The sequence below is a fragment of the Phaseolus vulgaris genome, chromosome 3, assembly GCF_051622355.1.
Source record: "Phaseolus vulgaris cultivar YP4 chromosome 3, ASM5162235v1, whole genome shotgun sequence".
NCBI classification, from domain to species: domain Eukaryota; kingdom Viridiplantae; phylum Streptophyta; class Magnoliopsida; order Fabales; family Fabaceae; genus Phaseolus; species Phaseolus vulgaris.
In genome coordinates, this window is record NC_143500.1 from 26,435,155 (window position 1) to 26,455,282 (window position 20,128).

The following is a 20,128-nucleotide window of genomic DNA, read 5'->3' on the forward strand; positions in this document are numbered from 1 at the left end:
AATAATTCAAATTAATAAAATATTCAATAACAAAGAATTTATAAACAGTACTATATAATTACCTTATACTATCGTCCATTATCATTAATGAGGAAAATTAAACAAGTATATTTATATTTTATAAAGACTAAAGTAATACATAATTTTTCAGAATATTTATTTTTTCTATTTTAAATGACCTAAAAAATATAATTCACCCATTGTTATCTGTCACAAAATTACTAATTTGACAACCTTTAGGAGATCAAAGTATTAAGATGAATATTTTAAAAGATGAAACATTGGGTTCGGCTAAACAAAAATCAAATGATACAAATACTTTTTTTAAATTGTTTTTAGAGTGAAGCCCATTGGCTGAAGTGCTTATTCTGGTGCTGGTTCCGGCTCGGAGGATTGACGGCGCTGAAAAACAACAAGTCCAAACGGGTGCGGCGGATCTATCTCCATTCTCATCCCATGAACTCCATTCTGCGCCACCGCCTTAGGCTAAGTCCGACACCTATTCTCTATTCTTTCCCCAAATCCCTTTTTCCCCAAACCTCTCTTCTTTTCTCAACAACCACTTCTGATCCTCGCACCTTCACCTTATCCTATCTCATCAACACCTGCGGCTTCTCGCACGAGGTCGCACTTAAACTATCCAAACGACTTCGTTTCGAAACCGCTCAAAAACCCGATTCCATCATCTCTTTCTTCCAAACCCACGGTTTCTCCGTCTCCCAGATCTACCGCATCTTCTCCCAAGCCCCCGATCTCATGCTATGCGATCCCACCAAAAGGCTTCTCCCCAAATTCCAATTCTTAGCCTCTAAAGGCGCTACGCCCTCCGACACCATTCTCACCATCTCCAAGAGCCCCCGTTTCCTCCGTTACAGTCTCAACAACCACATCATTCCCATCTTCGAACTGATCCGAACGTTCTTGCCCTCCGACCTCAGAGCCCTCGCTGTTCTCATCGCCTGTCCCAATTTCATTGGAGACTCTCGCGTTGCCTCCAACGTTCAGATGTTGCTCGACGCCGGACTCACGCACTCCGCCATTCGCTACTTGCTCTGCTCTCGGCCTTCGGTTCTCTGCTCCGACCTGAGAAACGTTGTGGAGGAAGTGAAGCTATTGGGGTTTGACCCTTTGAAGCTGAGCTTCGCTTTGGCGCTTCTGGCTAAAAGGGCTATTTCCAAACCCCTTTGGGATGCCAAAGTCGAGGCCTTGAAGAAATGGGGTTGGTCCGAGGATGAAATTTTTGTTGCATTTAGGAACCAGCCTAACATGATGCTGCGCTCCAGGGAGAAACTTAATGCAGTGTTGGAGTTTTGGGTTGATCGGCTTGGTTGGGATCATTCCGCGCTTATTGCGTCCCCAACGTTGTTTTCATACAGTTTGGAGAAAAGGGTTGTTCCGAGGGCTTTGGTTGTGCAGTATCTTCTTTCCAAAGGGTTGGTGAAGAAGGGTGCTAGCTTGGTCACACCGTTTGGTATGTCTGACGAAATGTTTCTGCGAAAGTATGTGAAACGCTACAAGGAGGAAACGCCAAGGTTACTAGAGCTATATCAGGAGGGACAGGGAACGTGCTAGCTTCTGGTTGTGTAATTCATGGATATATACAGAATTTTGTGTAATTCATCTCTAACCAGTATTCTCCTTCGACTATTGTGATGTTTTTTGTCTTTTTAGTACGAACATTTTCAAATAAGTCACACTTGTGATTTATGGCGGTAGTTTGATATTTTATAGGTGATTAATCCAGGAGAGCAAAAAGTTTTGTCCTTGTAGAAAGCCTTTGCAAGTAATATTGATATTGATTCTCATTAACCCTTCTTGTTAGTTTGTTTCATTCTAAATGTACTCTCTTTCAATGGTGCGTATCTTCATGAGTTGTGGGATTGTGATGCTGCTTGAATTTATTTACCTGTTGTGCACGAGAGCAAGAGGCCATACAAATCAAACATCTCTCCTACTATGGTGGCAATTCAATTTCAGCTAGAGTAGAACTCTTGAAATATCAGAAATGCTTGTATGGCCCAGCCAAATCTGGGTGATTGAATGGTTTGTCTAAGATTTTTTATGCAAATTTTGTAGGAATTCTTTTATCTTGTGGAATTGTCTCCCCATTAATTGGGATCTTCTTATCATAATCCTCTAACATTAAGTCATAGCAATGTGCATCGCAAGGTGTTCAAAATAGCCCTTTCCTCTTTACCATAACATTTGACCTTCAACTTTGTTGTTTACTATCTATAACAACTTGCACGATGTTGTCTTCCCCCACTTCTTTAACCATGATATCTATTATCTAAAACTTTTTCAGTTGTTTTGAATATTGCAGATTCATCTATGGACTTCAAAAACATGGTTCCTTTCGGGCTGTTCACTAAAAAAAGTCTTTTTCTTCCCTTCATTCCTCTGTGCTTGTAAAGTAAGTGCTAAATTTTTTACTTCCTTCTTCAGATATTTGCCTCTAATCTCATGATAGGAAGAAGGTTTAAAACCAAGGCTATATACTTTAAACCAAATCAAACATAGTATTAAATTCCTCTCTTTTTGCCACATCAAAAGGTATCATTTTGTCATAGAAAAATTAAGCAATTGATTGTGACATGCTTCCTCTCTTGCACCTCTCTTAAACACGATATTGATGGTAGCTTGTGTGTTGGTGTGGATGGTAGCTTGTGTGTTAAGTACTCTTTTCTTAAAGATATTTCCACGACCGTCAATGTTAAATGTTTCATTGTTTTTCTTCTTCTTTATGACCAACTTCTCACTTTCCTCCTCCTTATAATTTTTTATCAGATTTTATTGCAAACCAAGAACAATTTCCCACATTTTATTCCTTCTGGTATTCTGCCAATATTTGTATTGAAGTTTTTTAGTATCCCACCAACTTTCCAAGCTATATCACTCATAATTCTTGGAGCGATATTGGGAGCCATAAGTGCAAAGGAGTTTGGAATTGGATTTGAAAGTCAATTGATAATAAATAAAGGAGAAGGAATGAAATTAGAGTGAGTGGAAGTGATTTTAAGTAGCGAAAACGATAGCAGAAGTCTGCGTGTTTTGCAAAAGGCTTGCAATAGAGACAACTTTTTTTGGCAAGGAAGAGAGACAATTGTGACAATTTTTAGACAAAAGGGATACGACTGTTTCTTCCTGCACCTCCATATCTTCTTCTGGCACCTCCATACACAACATGAAAATACATTTTTATCCTTCTTGTGCCACCCCCATAGAATAGCTTCCGGATTATGTAATCCGGATATGCATTTGAAAAAAGACTTCCAGAATCCAGAAGTTAAAAAAGACTTCCGGATTATGTAATCCGGAAAGTAATCATGCATCTGAAAAAAGACTTCTGGATTATATAATCCGGAAGCTAATTACAAATTTGAAAAATGACTTCCGGATTATGTAATCCGGAATATTACAGAGGGGCATTTTTGGAAATATGAAAATCTATGGAGGTGAGAGAAGAAGGTATGGAGGTGCAGGAAGAAGCAGCCAAGGGATACGTGGGGGTTACATGGAAGTAATTGGGCTTTGAATGAATAAAAAATGGGCCTAAGATTCTCATTATAAAACCAATTCATGTGACCTGATCTACAAGAATTGATAATGATATTTGGCAAATTCTTCCTAAACCCAATATTTTACAACCTACACTCAACACGTTTTTAAAATTTCAAAAATACCCTTTATTCTGGATATGAAAATCCTGAATTGAAAATAACTGTAGATTTGGAAGAGTTTTTTGTGTCCGGACATAAAAATCCGAAAAATAAGAAAATCCGCAATAAAAAATTAATACTCAATGATATTTTGACTAACTTAAGGAGTTTTCAGTTTTCTTCTAGTAATTTTGTAATTTTTGTAATACAAAATTTGAACTGGACCGAGAAATCGAGTGTATTTTGCAATCTAAAATACATTATATCTTGAATTATACAATCTAAAATATTCATTTGGATTTGTCAATTTAAAATACAAATTTTGTATTTTATAATATAAAATTTAAAATACAAAATTACAAATATTCATTTGGATTTGTCAATTTAAAATACAAATTTTGTATTTTATAATATACAATTTAAAATACAAAATTACAAATTTCAACTTTCAGATTCTCAGATTTTATAATTCTTTTATAATACTGAAAGTCTCTGAATCTAAATATTATAATCTTGAAAGTCTAAATTTTATAATTCAAGAAATCTCTAAATTTTAGATTCTGAAATATTCTAAAATAAAAAATGTTCAATGGAAAATGTCAAAAGTAATTGGGATACTTTTCGAAGTATAGGGTACGGCAACTTGTGCAGGAAGAATTGCCCCTAACTTATTCTCATCAACTATTCCTGATTAATTCTGGACGTGTACTAGTTTAACTGTGATATTTTAGTTTTCAGTCTGAAACTGTTTTTATTATTACAATATTTGTAGAGAATAAATTATAAAATCTAAAAATAATTAAATAATTTTGGTATTAAAAGATATTGATTGAATTTATACAGTCAGATTATCAATATTTTTAACTTTAATATAATTAGTATTTAATATAATTTTGTGAAAATGTTATTTATGAAACATATTTTGCATTTAAACATAAAAAATAATCTTAATAATTAAAAAGAATATTCTAAGTGAAAACCAAACTGATGCAAATAAAAATGGTCAGTGGCATTTTTTTGTAATTTACTCAGAAATCAACACAATTGGAAAAATATATCAAAGTATTTTTAATACTGTAGCCAATTTTTCTTGTGAAAATAAAGTTTTTATATAATATATTAAAGTATTATTATTTTGTTTTCTAACCCTTAGACTCTGTTTGGATTAGGGAGGGATGTGTGGAGATTTGAGAGAGTGGATGTGCGAGAAAAGTTAGAGTGCTTGGATTGGAGTATGTTAGGATGAATGTGTGAGAAAAATTTATGGGAGTTTGTGAGTGATGTGATGGTTGTGAGAGAATTTTAATTTTTGTTTAAAAGTGTGAAATGTTACTTTACAAATTTACCCTTGTCTATTAAAAAACTAATAATAAAATGAGTTGTTTTTGTTTAAAAATGAACAACTTTCACATATTTCGTAGATTTAAAAATTATAATTAAAAAAAAATATGTTAAATATAAATATGTATAATATAAAAATTATAATTAGAAAAAAATATGTATTCAACAAATTAAATAAAAACAAAACTTCAAGTAATTTCTTTAAAATATTAAACATGTGCTATAAAATTGAAAAATAAATCAGATAAAAATATATTATTTTTTAATATTAAAAATCCTCTAGTAATAAAAATAAAAAAATACTACAACAACAAAAATACAACGTAAATAACAATAGAAAAAAATTTCATAAAAAAATATAATCAAATAAATTATAACTCATAAACATAATAACTATATATAGAAATATATTAATATAATCACAACAACAAATTAAATAAAAAGAGAACTTGAAATAATATTTTTAAATATTAAATATATACTATAAAATTAGAAAATAAATCATATCTTACATAAATAAAAAATAACTATTTTTTAATATTAAAAAACCTAATAATAAAGCAATCTATAAAATACTACCACAACAAAAATATAACTTAATTAACCATAAAAAAATTTCATAAAAAATATAATAAAAAATAAGGATAAAAATATATTAGTAGTATAATCTGATATATTTTAATAATTAATTATTATTATTTCATTTTATTAAATATTTATGTTAGTTAAATTTATTTAATAATTAATATTTATAATGAAGTGTAGTTTTTATTATTAAATTATGTAAAAATACATGAAAAATATATTAAAAGAAAAATGAAAATCATGTGTTAGAGCTTTATCCTTGTGGGTTTTCAGCCTCTTGGTGGATGAGGATGTCATAGATTATAAATTTATAATCTATTATGAACAATTTTATAGCATAGAGACCAAATTAATAAAATTTAAATACGAGTAAATAGAAGAAAATTATGAATCATTTAAAAAATTCGATAAATAACACAATGACTTAAAGACTTTGATAAACAACACAATTAAACAATAAACTTCGAAAAACAACACAATGATAAACAACCGAGTTCGATAAACAACACAATCAAAACAACAGAGTTCGATCAACAACGCAATGATTTAAAGACTCAAATAAACAACACAACCAAACTAAAATGAAATGTGTCTCGACCAGTTCTCGGTCATCTATTCCAAAGACTGACCTCAGACATTGCACACCAGTGCCTAATAGTGGAAGTGGGCCACGTAAGGGGGGGCCCAAACGCACCTATTAGGAGATTGGTCAGTCTTCGGACATCGGTGCCATAGACCCCGACGTTGAAGATCGACATCAGACCTCACCGACAGAGGGAGAGATCGGACATCGACGGTCTAAACGTATGATGAGCCACGCGAGGTGGGTCCCAAAATTATCCCAAATCATCAGGTAAAACATCAGATGTGAGGGAAACCTAAGTCACGAGGGATCCATGCACGTGGTGTGTGTAGCGCATACAGGCACGACACGTGAGAATAATCCTAAGAGGCGCTAAGAACATTTAGGGTTAGGGTTTCCAAGGGAAGATGCATGCATGGCATGTGGATACTTAGGGCACCCATAGAAACAGATGACGCCAGAGAATAGGTGCACAAGTTGGTACCCAGGCGGCCACTCTGTTATTAGTTGCACTCTAGTTAAGGGAAATTCTATGTGCCAAATACGTTAAGATTATGTAAATAGTGGCACAAGGACGTTCCCCAAGAAACCCTAGACAAGGGTAACAACACAAAGGTAAACCCTAGTTTCAACCTATATAAAGAGTGCCAAGAACCCTAGTAAGGTACACAGTTTCTAAGACCGAAGCTACTATATACACTTGATGTTTCTTTGCCCTTACACTGACTTGAGCATCGGAGTGCAAACGACCGTCAAGGCGCCCCTTTGTCTTTACAGGTGAGAGATTGTTTGATCAAGGAAGTACGATTCTCAAGTGGAGATAGAAGGGTCGAAGGTTGCCGTTAGAAGCAACTGACGAAGCGAGTCAACTGGCAGGAACATTTGGCGCCCACCATGGGAGCCATTAAAGCAAGGTCCCACTCACAATCGTGTTGAAAGTTTCTACCAGCAATATGAGGAGTACGAGACAAGAATCTGTTGTAGCCACAGGTGTAGTGCCCCCTGGAGGGGACAACATTACCACGTAACAAATACTGAAAACTATGCGGGCCCTCCAAGAAGAGGTGGCAGCATCTAGGGTTGAAATTGCTGCATCACGCGCGGACAACGAAGAACTGCGTAGGGTCAATGAGGAACTACGCAGGGATTTGCAACAGGTAGGGGAACGTGAAGTGAATGAACGTGCCCCACCTGTACCCCTTAGGGCATGTCCCATGCCGTTCTCGCAGGCAATCATGGATACGGCGTTGCCCACCACGTCTCTGGGCTCGAAGGTCACCTTTACGGGTGTGGAGGACCCAAAGGCCCATCTCATGGCGTTCCACACTCAGATCCTCACAAGAGGATCTGACGCTGTGTACCACAAGCTGCTCATGAGCACGTTGGCAGGCACGACGTTAGAATGGTTCGTCAGTCTCCCCGATGGACACATCACCCACCACCTTCGACCAATTTGCGACGTTGTTCAGGGAACAATACCTTGTTAACAAGGCCCCCACCCGACTTTCTTATGATGTCTTTGACATTAAACAGTACCAGGGGGAGTCCATGAAGAACTACTTGAACAGGTTTGGGGTCCAGGTGGTAAGGTTGAAACCCACGGATGAGGCCATGACAGTGCATGCCTTTGTCAAGGGAATGCTGCTAGGACTTTTCAGCGAATCACTGTTAAGGTTCTACCCGAAGACATTCACCGAGATCAGACGTTGGGCGTTGGCACACATCGTCGCAGATGATCAAGTCACGGGGAAACGTGGTCTTGTCGGTCCTATCTAACCTCGAGCAGCAAGACGACCTCAGCCAATGAGGGTGCACGAGGCGACCACAGAGAAGAAGGGAACAAGAAAACCCTACGAACAGTCCTAGGCAAAGACACGCGCACGAAGGGACCCACCCCCGAAACATAATTTCCAAGTGGAGTTCAAGGAGCTAATCGCTATCCCAAACATAGCGGCAAGACTGAAGGTGCTCGCAAAGACTGATAGGAAGGTTCACCAAGCACATGGGCACTACATACGCAATTGCTTGCCCTGGCACACCAACTAGATGAGCTAGTGAAGAGCAACTTCTTGAAGGATTACCTTCAAGAGCAGCAGAACGATTAAACATTTGGTGACCGCAAGGGCAGATCAGGGGCACGAGGTGCCCATTCATGGGGAGATCAACATAATCTCTAGAAGGTTTTCAGGGGGAGGATGCACCGCCTCCCAGCGAAAGAAGTACGCGCGAGAAGTGATGGCAGTAGAGGTACAAGAGGTATATCAGACCCCCAATGTCGACCTCGTCTTCACCAAGGCCAACCGCCAAGATGTCATACCCCACGACAATGACCCGGTGGTAATTTCGTTAGTCACAACAGGAAGAAGGGTGCATCGCGTCGTCACAAACCAAGGAAGCTCGACCGACATGATGTTCTGGTCGACCTTCAACAAGTTGCAGTTGTCTCCAGACCAATTGAGGCCCTATACTGGGTGCTTGTATGGTTTCGCTGGAGACCAAGTGGAGGTGCGCAGACATATAGAGCTAAGGACGACCTTCACGGACGGCACAACTTCGCGTACTGCCAACATCTTGTTGTTAACGCCCCATCAGCCTACAATATACTGTTAGGTAGACCTGCTTTGAACAGGATTTGAGCGATTGCCTCCACGAGACATATGAAGATGAAGCTACCTTCCCTCGAAGGTACAGTGATCACCATCAAGTCTGACTAGAAAGAGGCTAAGAAGTGTTACGAAAATAGCCTCAAGACGAAGAGAGGGGTGTTCGCTGTCACTACCCAGCCTCCAAGATAAGAAGGGGTCACCCGCGCAGAGATTGCCCGGGAGAGACGACCCGAACCTGCTGGAGACGTACTGGAGAGAGAGATCGGTGGGAAGATGTTCAAGCTTGGCAGGACTTTGAGTCAAGAGTCGCAGGATCAGATTGCCGAAGTCATAGCAAGGCACCTCGACGCATTCGCGTGGTCTGCCTCTGACATGCCTGACATAGACCCTGATTTCTCGTGTCACCGTCTCACCATGGACCCCCGGGTTCGACCTGTTTGCCAGAGAAGACGGAAGTTCAACGAGGAGAGGCGTCAGGTCGTACGCGAAGAGACGGAGAAGCTATTGAAGGCTGACCACATTAGGGAGATCCAGTACCTCGAATGGCTGGCCAATGTGATGCTGGTGAAAAAGGCCAGCGGGAAGTGGAAGATGTGTGTTGATTTCACAGACCTCAACAAGGTCTGTCTGAAAGACTCCTACCCACTGCCTAGTATAAACGCCTTGGTAGACAGTACGACTGGATGCAGACTACTCAGTTTCCTAGATGCTTTCTCTAGTTACAACCAGATCATGATGCACCTCAGGGACGAGTGCAAGACAACGTTTATGACAGAGTTGTCTTGTTATTGCTATAAGGTGATGCCCTTTGGAGTGAAGAACGCAGGTGCCACCTACCAGAGGTTGATGGACAGAGTATTAGCTGCCATGTTAGGGTGAAATGTCCAAGCATATGTAGATGACATGGTGGTCATCTCCCAGCAGAAGGAGCAACATGTGGCAAACCTGGAAGAGTTGTTCACCACGATAGCGAAGTACAGACTGAAGCTGAACCGAGAGAAGTGTGTGTTCGGGGTCAAGGCAGACAAGTTCTTGGGGTTCCTACTCACTGAACGTGGGATAGAGGCGAATCTCGAGAAGTGCACTGCGATAATAGAAATGAGGAGCCCAATCTCAGTCAAAGAGGTGTAGTAGTTAACATGGCGCATGACCGCTCTGTCCAGATTCATATCGGCAGGAGGAGACAAGGGGCATCCTTACTTCCAGTGCCTGAAGAGAAACAATAGGTTCGTATGGACCCGGGTGTGCGAAGAGGTATTTGTGAAGCTGAAGGAGTACCTGGCTAGTCTACCAGTACTGTGCAAACCAGAGCTAGGTACTCCCCTTCGCCTATACTTCGCAGTTACAAAGAAGATGATTAGTTCGGTTCTGCTGCAAGAATAAGACCAGGTGCAGAAACTGATCTACTTCGTCAGCAAGGTGTTGCAAGGGCCAGAGGTGAGGTACCAGGCCCTAGAGAAAGCGGCTCTGGCAGTAGTGTACTCAGCGCGAAGACTTCGCCATTACTTTCAAAGCTTCACCGTAATCGTAATGACAAACCTTCTAATTCGCAAGGTCTTACAAAAGCCAGATGTGGTAGGAAGAATGGTGCGATGGGCAGTAGAGCTATCTGAGTTTGACGTACAGTATGAGCCTAGAGGCCCCATCAAAGGTCAGGTTTACGTTGACTTCGTAGTAGAGCTCCTCAACAGCCACGCGCCAAGAAGGAGCAGGTTTTAAATGGGTGCTCTCTGTAGATGGTTCCTCAAACCAACAAGGTAGTGGAGTTGGTGTCATCTTAGAAGGACCAGATGGGTTGCTGATTGAGCAGGCCCTACGGTTCGCTTTGAAGGCCAGTAACAACCAAGCAGAGTATGAGATCCTGATCGCTGGAATGTTGCTAGCCAAGGAAATGAGAGAGAAAGGTTTACTAGAAAAGAGTGACTCTTTGTTAGTCACAAGTCAGATTACGGGGGAGTACCAAGCTAAAGACCCCCAGATGGCCGTCTACCTAGAATACGTCCAAGTTATGAAGGGGACGTTCAAGGTTTTCGAGGTGTTCGAGTTAGTTTATGTGCCCAAAGAGCAGAATGCCCAAGCAGACTTGCTTGCAAAGCTCGCCAGTTCGGGCAAGGGGGGCAGATAGAGGACAGTAATTCAGGAGACCCTGAAGACACCTCGAACTACCACAGACAACATGGTCGAGGTCCAGTAGGTCAACACAACGGAAGAAGTGAGGAGGAGTCATCGGTCGTTAACGCGGGAGAGGTTGAAAACGCCTAGGATAAACGTGTACCCGGTTGCTAGGAAAATGTCGTCCCAAGTTCATCAAGTCGAAACAAAAGAAACTTGGATGACACCCTACCAACATTATTTGGCTGATGGAATACTCCCACTAGAACCCACAGCGGGTAGAAAAATCAAGAAAAATTCGAGCAAGTACACCTTGATCGACGAAAAGTTGTTCAGGCATGGATTCACCCATCCTATCCTAGTATGCGTAAGTGGTGAGCAGTGCACACGCATTATGGCAGAACTGCATGATGGAATATGCGGTAGCCACGTCGGCGGCCGATCCCTCTCGTCAAAGGCCATTCGCGCAGGATATTACTAGCCAACCATGAGGGAAGACTGCACGAGGTATGCCCAGCGATGCTAACAATGCCAACAACATGCTGACTGGCACAAAGCGCCTCCAAAGGAGCTGAGATCGATCTACAGCCCATGGCCATTTCATACTTGAGGGATCGACATTCTGGGGCCTTTCCCTTTGGCAATACGGCAGATGAAGTACCTTGTGGTTGCCATAGAGTATTTCACAAAGTGGATCGAGGATGAGCTAGTGGTGCAAATCACAGCCCATAAGGTCCAACACTTTGTGTGGAAAAATATAGTATGCCGCTTTGGAATTTTGAAGAGATTGGTGTCTGTCTATGGTACCCAATTTGCAAGCCAACAATTGGGCAAGTTATGTATAGAGTTGGGAGTAAAACAGGTGTTCGCGTCAGTTGAACACCCTCAGACAAACGGACAGGTCGATTCTGCCAACCGAGTTCTGCTCAGAGGTTTGAAGAGAAGGCTAGATAAAGCCAAGGGGACCTAGGCGGAAGAAGTTCCTAGAATTGTGTGGGCTTACCACACTACTCCCCAATCCACAACTAGGGAAACACCCTTTAGCTTGGTGTACGGTTCGAACGCAATGATTCCAGTAGAAATTCAGGAGAACTCGTCGCGTTTCCAGAACTTCGTGGTCGAGGAGTCCAACGAAGAGAGAAAGGTGAACCTGGACCTACTAGATAAAGTAAGGGAGGAAGAAAGAATCAAGGCTGAAGCCTTGAAGAGGAGGGTGGAGTACAAGTACAGCTCCAAGCTGAGACCTCGCCAGTTCCAGGTCGCCGACCCGGTGATGCGAAAGGCCCACCCGTACCAGTTATAAAATAAGGTATCTCCTAAGTGGATCGATCCTTTCAGAATAACGGAGGCCCTTGGGAATGGAGCATAAAGGCTCGAAACACTAGAGGGTGGCGCGATCCCTCGAACTTGGAACGCGATCAATCTTAAGTTTTATTTTAGTTAAAGATGTTGGCATTATACACATTTTAAGGGGACACTCTTTTTCCCCCATAAGGATTTTTAACGAGGTCACCCAAATAAAATATTCAGTTATTCAGATAAGAAATATGTGTGCAGTGCAGTTAATGAACCTCTCCCTTGAAGTGATACACCAAGAGCGGAGGTAGTTTGGTTCCCCAATGAGCCCTCTTGTGTAAGTTCACCAAGGCGAAGAATAGTATGGTTCGCCAGTTAATGAACCTCTCCCTTGAAGTAATGCGCTAGGATCGGGAATAGTATGGTTCCATGATGAACCTCCCTTTTACGCAAGTTTACCAAGGCTGAGAACAGTATGGTTCAAACGTTAATGGCTTGCCCCTTGACTTTTTATAGCAAGGTCGCGGTCAGACCTGTCCCTTGACTTTGTACAACAAGGATGAGGTCGGTAAGAGTCGTTCACCCGAGTTAGAAACACCAAGATGAAGGCAGTATAGTTCCTTAGGGAGCCCCCCCTCTTGTGTATAAACTCTAGGGTCGAACAACGTGGCTCATCGGTTAAGTTCACCCTTACCTTTGTAATGCAGGGTCGAGATCGAGAGGACACACCTCTCCCTTTGCTAGTAAGCCAAGGCTGAGAACGATGTGATTCGCCAATGATCCCAACAAGATATTCCCTTCGATCTTAGAGGGGTAGGGACGAGATCAGCAGGTAACCTTACTTTGCAAGAAGAAGAGCAAAAACAACAACAAGAGTTTATCATCAGACAAAGGTTGAGCCAGTTAAGGGATCGCGCACACAAGGTATGAAGTTAAAGCGTGCTACCTAAAGGGCGAACCTATGTCGAGGGCGTCGTTAGTTGAAGTCAATGCAAGTAAAGGCAGAAAAATGCAAGCTAAAGCCTAAGACAAACAATTAAAGGAAAGACAAATGGTCATAAAGATATATATATATATATGTATGTATGTATATATATATATGTATGTATGTATATATATATGTATGTATGTATATATATATGTATGTATGTATATATATATATATATATATGTATGTATGTATATATATATATGTATGTATGTATATATATATATGTATATATATATATATGTATGTATATACAAGGAGCATATTGTTCATCAAGAAGACAGAATTACAGGGCGATTACTCTCTGAGCACGAGTTGCCCATCAACAACGCATTTGGACTCACTGAAAGGGGAAAGATCCACCTCAGGATGCACACAGGCAAACTGAGCCATGGCATCTTGGAACCCCTCGCTGTAAGCATCGACAACATCATTGTTGAGCTCCTCTTCTGTCTTCTTGAAGAATTCAACTTTCTCGCCCAGCTCCACTTCTACCTGCCCCAGCTGGACCTCGTGCTGGGTGGCCCTCTCGTCCAACTTGGCCATTTGGGTCTGCATCCCCTCGACCTTCTCCTCCAGGTCAACCACCTTGCTGCGAAGGGCAAGATCTTCGCCTCCAGATTGACGACTTCTTGGGTCTTGTCAAAAAGAAGCTTCTTGGCGTCCTTCTCGGATTGGCGAAGACTTGCCAACTCCTGGTACATGGCGGTTTCACGGTTGGAGAAGACCTTGGTCTTGAGGGCCAGTTCCTCCTCCAGTTTTGCCATCCTAGCTTGGAGTTCTTGTGTTTCTTGAGCTTTACTTAGCGCAAGAATGGATGTGACGAGAAAGTCTCCAAGACCGTATGCCACGCGGTCTTGGAGGAGGTTGCCACTCAAGCTCTCCAACATCTCCTTGTCTTGGAAGTGCTTGAGGGCCTGTTAGAGGAGCACAGGGAGCTCGGGAGCAAGACTTATTGGGCACTCTTCAGGGGTAGTCTCACCCCCACCTTCGTGTACCACGAGATCGCGTGGGGAAGCACTCGGGGGATTATCCCTGAAGGCAGGGGTGAGTTCACCAGATGCAAAGTGGGAGGGCGCCGCGGCTTCGTCCACGCTTGGCCTCTTGAAGACAAGGTTTGTACAGGTAGCCTCGTCCTTGGAATCAACAACCACCACCACCACCCCTTTCTGCCTATCGACAGGGGCTGGCTCAGTGGTGTTAAGGGCGGAAGTGGCAGAGTTTGGAGGAGATCTGGGCGTTGAAGTACCCACGCCAGCGGCGGCTGCTCTGCGCTTGGCAAGCAGTTCGACCAGCTTTTTCTTCTTATCTTTTTTAAAGCCCATATCTGCATGAAGACAACAAGTCAGGACACGTCGATAATAAAGCAAGTAAAATGCAGACAAAGATAAGACATGAATGAGAAGGGTACCGATGTATTTCTTAAGGGCTTGGGGCTAAACTCAAGTTTGAGCAGCTCCAATGTGCTAAATGGGGTATGGAGTCCAAAGAGGAACTCACATACTTCTAGCTCCTGAGGGAGAAAGTCCTCGAGGCACTTGGGCTTCTAGAGGTTTGGCTTCTCCACCTAGTAGAGAGGGAACCCATCTAAAAGGCTGGGGTCCCTCCGATTGCACCCCACACCTTGAAGAAGTGCTTCTTGAACCCCTTATAGGATTGCTGGAAGAGCGTTAGAAACACCTTCCCAGCAACACTATTAAAACTGACCCACAGCTTCTTGCCTGGGCTTTTCACTTCAAAGAAGAAGAGAAATACATCCACTGATGACGTATGGCCAAGACAGTGGCAAAGGATTGCAAAGGCCCTCACGAACACCCAGTTGTTGGGGTGCAGTTGAGCGGGGGCGGCGTTCACCTCAGTTAGGAGTGCACACACGAAGGGAGTGAAGGGTAATCGAAGCCCAAGCCTCCGAAAAACGGTGGAGAAGATAAAACAGAAAGGGCTTTCATGGTCTGAAGACTCATTAGCACACACTGGCTCCCCTACTCTGCAAGCCACCATCCTCACGAACTTGTCGTGGTCTTTGCTGAAAATGCGTGATTTGTGGCAGGTATGCTTCTTCTTATAAGTAGCTATACTATCAAGAGAGGTAAAGTTGGATGTCTCATTTAGAAGAGCAGTGGGTGCCCAGTGGTATAAGGACTTATAGACGGAGGCAGAATGAGGAGGTTTGGTGTTGTAGATGGAACAGGGGATGAAGACGACACTGAGCTAGAATCTGAAGGAAGAGCTGGAGGAGGTTCTTGTTGGGTCATCTTAAATAAGGAAGAAAAAAAAAGAGAAGAAAAAACGTAACTTTAGAGAAGGAAGATGGTGTGACGCGACAAAACTAGAAAAAGTCAGAGAATAGAGACTCAAAGCGTAAAACAGAGGAAATGAATGTGTAGAAAACCTAAAATGCAGAAAACATAAACAGTCCCAAACAATTATAGCATGTTATGGACAACAAAATCATAAAGCAAGAACATTCGTCGAAGAAAAATCATACCTTTGAATGTTGAGGATTCAAAGGTTTGAGGTTTCAGAAGAGAGAAGAGAGAGCGTTTTCACAGAAATGCTCGAGAGAAATATTTGCTTAAGTAAAAGTGATGAAACAGTGAAGAGAGCGTAAAAGTTTAAGGGTTTGAACAGTGCACGAAGAAGTTTGAGCACCAACAAGTCCCAGCCGTTGATCTTGCCACATGTACGCTGATATAAAGGGTGTGGTGAGATGTCACTTCGGTGTACTGTTCACACCCGTTACCTAGTGCCACGTAAGTTGCCCAACGCGATCAACTAGTCTCTTCACTGAAACAAGTTACAGCTTGAGACTGGGGGGCTTATGTCCTGACCAGTCCTCGGTCATCGATTCTAGAGACTGACCTCAAACATCGCACACCGGTGCCTGATAGTGGAAGTGGGCCACGTAAGGGGGGCCCCGGACGCACCTATTAGGAGATTGGTCAGTCTTCGGACATCGGTGCCATAGACCCCGACGTTGGAGATCGACATCAGACCTCGCCGACAGAGGGAGAGATCGGACATCGATGGTCTAAACGTATGATGAGCCACGCGAGGTGGGTCCCAAAATTATCCCAAATCATCAGGTAAAAGATCAGATGTGAGGGAAACCTAAGTCACGAGGGATCCATGCACGTGGTGTGTGTAGCGCATACAGGAGCGACACGTGAGAATAATCCTTGGAGGCGCTAAGAACCATTAGGGTTAGGGTTTCCAAGGGAAGCTGCATGCATGGCACTTGGATACTTAGGCACCCGTAGAAACAAATGACGCCAGAGAATAGGTGCACAAGTTGGTACCCAGGCGGCCACTTTGTTATTCGTTGCACTCCAGTTAAGGGAAGTTCTATGTGCCAGATACGCTAAGATTATGTAAATAGCGCTCAAGAACGTTCCCCAAGGAACCCTAGACAAAGGTAACAGCACAAAGGTAAACCCTAGTTTCAACCTATATAAAGGGTGCCAAGAACCCTAGCAAGGTACACAGTTTCTAAGACTGAAGCTACTATATACACTTGGTGTTTCTTTGCCCTATACTGACTTGAGCGTCGGAGTGCAAACGCCCCTTTGTCTTTGCAGGTGAGAGATTGCTTGATAAAGAAAGTACAATTCTCTGGCAAAGATAGAAGGGTCGAAGGTTTCCGTTAGAAGCAACTGATGAAGCGAGTCAACCGACAAGAACAAAATGCAACCTTAAAATACAACTTAAGCATCATTCAATTATGTTGAGTCATCATATTAAACAACTTTGTCATTCTTCGTTGGGCAGGTAATCCAAATAGTTGCTTGACCTTAGTTGGGTTTTCACACAAGAAGTCGTAGCATTGGTCCAGGAGATTTTCATCACTAATGTTCTTGTCAACCAACAAAGACCAGATATCAGACTCGGAGTACTGGTAGGACACTATGCGGCGTTGATGGTGTACATGCTCGCCATAATAGTTGGTGCGTCGTCTGATGTCTGCAGCTACATCTTGTGTTGCGGTTGCCTGTATACGAGCAATCTCAACCAAATCAGTGGCCACTTCATTACCATGCTTCATGTAGGACCCAAAAACCGCAAGGTTATTGTTTAACATGGAAAATTGATTTTCAATGACATCCACCATGGGTGCTTTTCTCTTTGATCCCTTTGATGAGAAGGTCTCACCCGTTGCCTGAGAGGGCGCAAATTGAGTATTGCTTAGACTATTAGTTGATTCGACATGTGATCCAGGTGAGCGGGGAAGATCCTCATCAAGAGCATCGGGAGCATCAAACTCCGACGGTTCTGGTATGTAATCCATGTTATTATCACTTAGATTGACAGGTATATTTTTCGTTGGGCCATGTCTGGTTGCCTGTTAAGGTGTCCTCCCCCCCATTTCTGGTGGCTCTATCATTCGACCACAACTCCTTCACAAGGTCATAATTGCGGATGGAATTGACACGCCATTTACCGGCAAAAGGCTTTGTCTGTAACCAATAAAATTTCAATAAAAATATTAGTAATAGTCCTTTGTTTAGGGTTTAAAGAAATGTTGTCAACATTATTAATTATGGTACATGGATCAAGCTATCTCAGACTTCGTCCTCTGCCTCAAATTTTTTATTGCTCTGGTTCCATGCAAAACCACTAAGACTAGAAAATAAATCGTGCACCTCCCTCCACTTGTCCTTCAAACTTTTTTGACATGATTTTTTGTTATGGTATGCATTCCAACCTCGTGTAATGCCATAACAATGTTGTTATAGCCCTGTGTGGTCTAACTACCATCAACTATTGAACCTCGTCGTGCCTCTTCCACCATTGCACTTAAAAGTGTTAAGTCCATATCCACGTACGGTCCACTTAGTAAACTCTCTCAAATTGCCTGATGAAACTGCAACAACATTTTTACCGCGATTCATCTAAAAATTGTAATCAAAGTTAGGGCCAAATAGAGTAAGAAAAATTCAAAATACAATTTATTGCATAAAATTAATTGTTTACATAATGTTGCCACATTTCATTTGCTATATTGTCTCTAATATGTGAACCTATCCTATAATCATCCTCATGAGGTTGAGCAACTGAAACTTGTAAATCTTGTTCTAGCAATTCACGATCAACTTATTCAATGAAAGAATCATCATTGTCCACCATGCGAAGAAAGTTATGGATAATACAACAAGCACAAACTATATTTGTCATAATGTCCAAAGAGTAATGTGGCTCGGTCCCACTAGCTATAATTGGGAAACGCTTTTTCAAAACACCGAAAGTTCTTTCAATTACATTTCGCAGTGACGAATGCCGATGATTAAACAACTCTCGAGCATTTTGTGGACATCTTTGAGAGTACTCTTTCAAATGGTATCTAACCCCCCGATAAGGTGTTAATATTTGTCCTTTTAACATAAAATCTGCATCGCCAAGATAGTATTTCCCTACAAACATTGTGCAAACCATAATTAGTTATGAAACGTCTTTAATAAAAATTGTTATGCAGACCCAAATACCTTCAACTAACCTTCAGAACAATAAGTATTCTTGAACCCGAGGTTGTTCCTTCCCACTTGGCCAGAACGTATGTGAATTTCATGTCAAAATCACACGCTGCGAAAACGTTTTTAGTTGGTCAATCTTTTCTTCCTCGAAAGCGCGGTGCATCACCACGTGGGACCTTCACGCGTACATGAGTGTCATCTATGGCACCTAAACAATCCTAATGAAAAAAAAAATGATATTTAAGAAAACAATTAAGAAAAATATTATGATAAATATAAATAAAATTTGTCATAAATGAACCTTAAAATACGGATAGAATCGGTTGTTGTGTAAGATCTAGGGTTGCACAACACTGGCCATCTGGTTGATTTATGAATTCTCTCTCCAACACCAAAATCGCATTCAATATGTTATGAAAGTGACAGGAAATGTTTCTCCGGACCGATGAAAGAAGAATGAAACACTCTGATTCTTGACATTATGTCCAATAATGTGGAGAAATTTAGCAAGTTGTTCTTCCACGGTTGATCGATATGCATCCTTAACAAGTCCAGTTTGCTTAATTCGTTGACATAATTGAATGAATGCTTGTGGTCCCATGCGAATAATGTCATGAGAACGTTCAGTGTGCCCCAAGTACTCTATCAACTCTTGTCTGCGTTGCTCTTTTCGGGGTTCAAACTCGGTAATAGAGTCTGTTGTATCACTTAACACACGCAACAAATGTAATCCAAAAGCAACGATGCAAAGGATCATAACTGATGCAACTTTTGTGTTCTTTTGTATTTGTTCTTGTAGTTGTGAAATTAATTTCATGTTCGCACTCGCAATATCATTATATATTGCAATTGTTTCATCAAAATTTTCATTCTCGTCGTCCTCAAAATGTGGCTGTGAATTGTTGTTGTTATTAATCCCAATAATGTTGACCTCCATAATACACAACCATGTAAGAAAAATTTATTCAAATGGTTGTATGTAAGATTACAAATCTTACACATTAGTCATTATTGAGTTACCATACTAGTCACAATTTTAGAGTTAGGGTTAGGTTTCTACTATTAGGTTAAGAGATAATGTTAGTATTATGGTTAGGGTTACTATTTATATAAAAGATTACACAATAAATATAAAAAATGTAACTTAATTTTTTTATTAAAATAAATAACATTTTTTTTACTAATTACAATAAAATTGTATTTTCTACAACAAAAAAAATTAATATAATTAATTATTTTTCTCATAATAAATACCTTAAAATTGTTTTAATTATTTTTCAAAATAGATCATAAATAAAAATAAAATATTGTACATTATTTAAATTAAAATTTAATTAAAATCATTGAAAAATATCTTGTGTAGAATTTTTACACAAGTAAAGAAAATATATAATTGTTTAATTTTTATATATTAAAATACATTTATTGTTGATTTATTTAGTATATCAAATTCATATAAACATTGTTTACATAAATATTTCAAGTGGATA

General features: G+C 40.8%; 1 protein-coding gene across 1 annotated transcript; it reads left to right on the forward strand.

Moving 5' to 3' along the window:
• The first annotated feature begins 288 nt into the window (after positions 1-288).
• On the forward strand, positions 289-1,809 carry LOC137806898 (transcription termination factor MTERF8, chloroplastic). The gene has a single exon (XM_068607265.2). The coding sequence runs from the start codon at positions 457-459 to the stop codon at positions 1,570-1,572; it is 1,116 nt and encodes a 371-aa protein (XP_068463366.1). The 5' UTR covers positions 289-456; the 3' UTR covers positions 1,573-1,809.
• The last annotated feature ends 18,319 nt before the right edge of the window (positions 1,810-20,128 follow it).

What these genes read in the sequence shown, in the direction of transcription:
- LOC137806898 (XM_068607265.2), top strand. Translation starts at nt 457, where the DNA reads ATGAACTCCATTCTGCGCCACCGCCTTAGGCTAAGTCCGACACCTATT.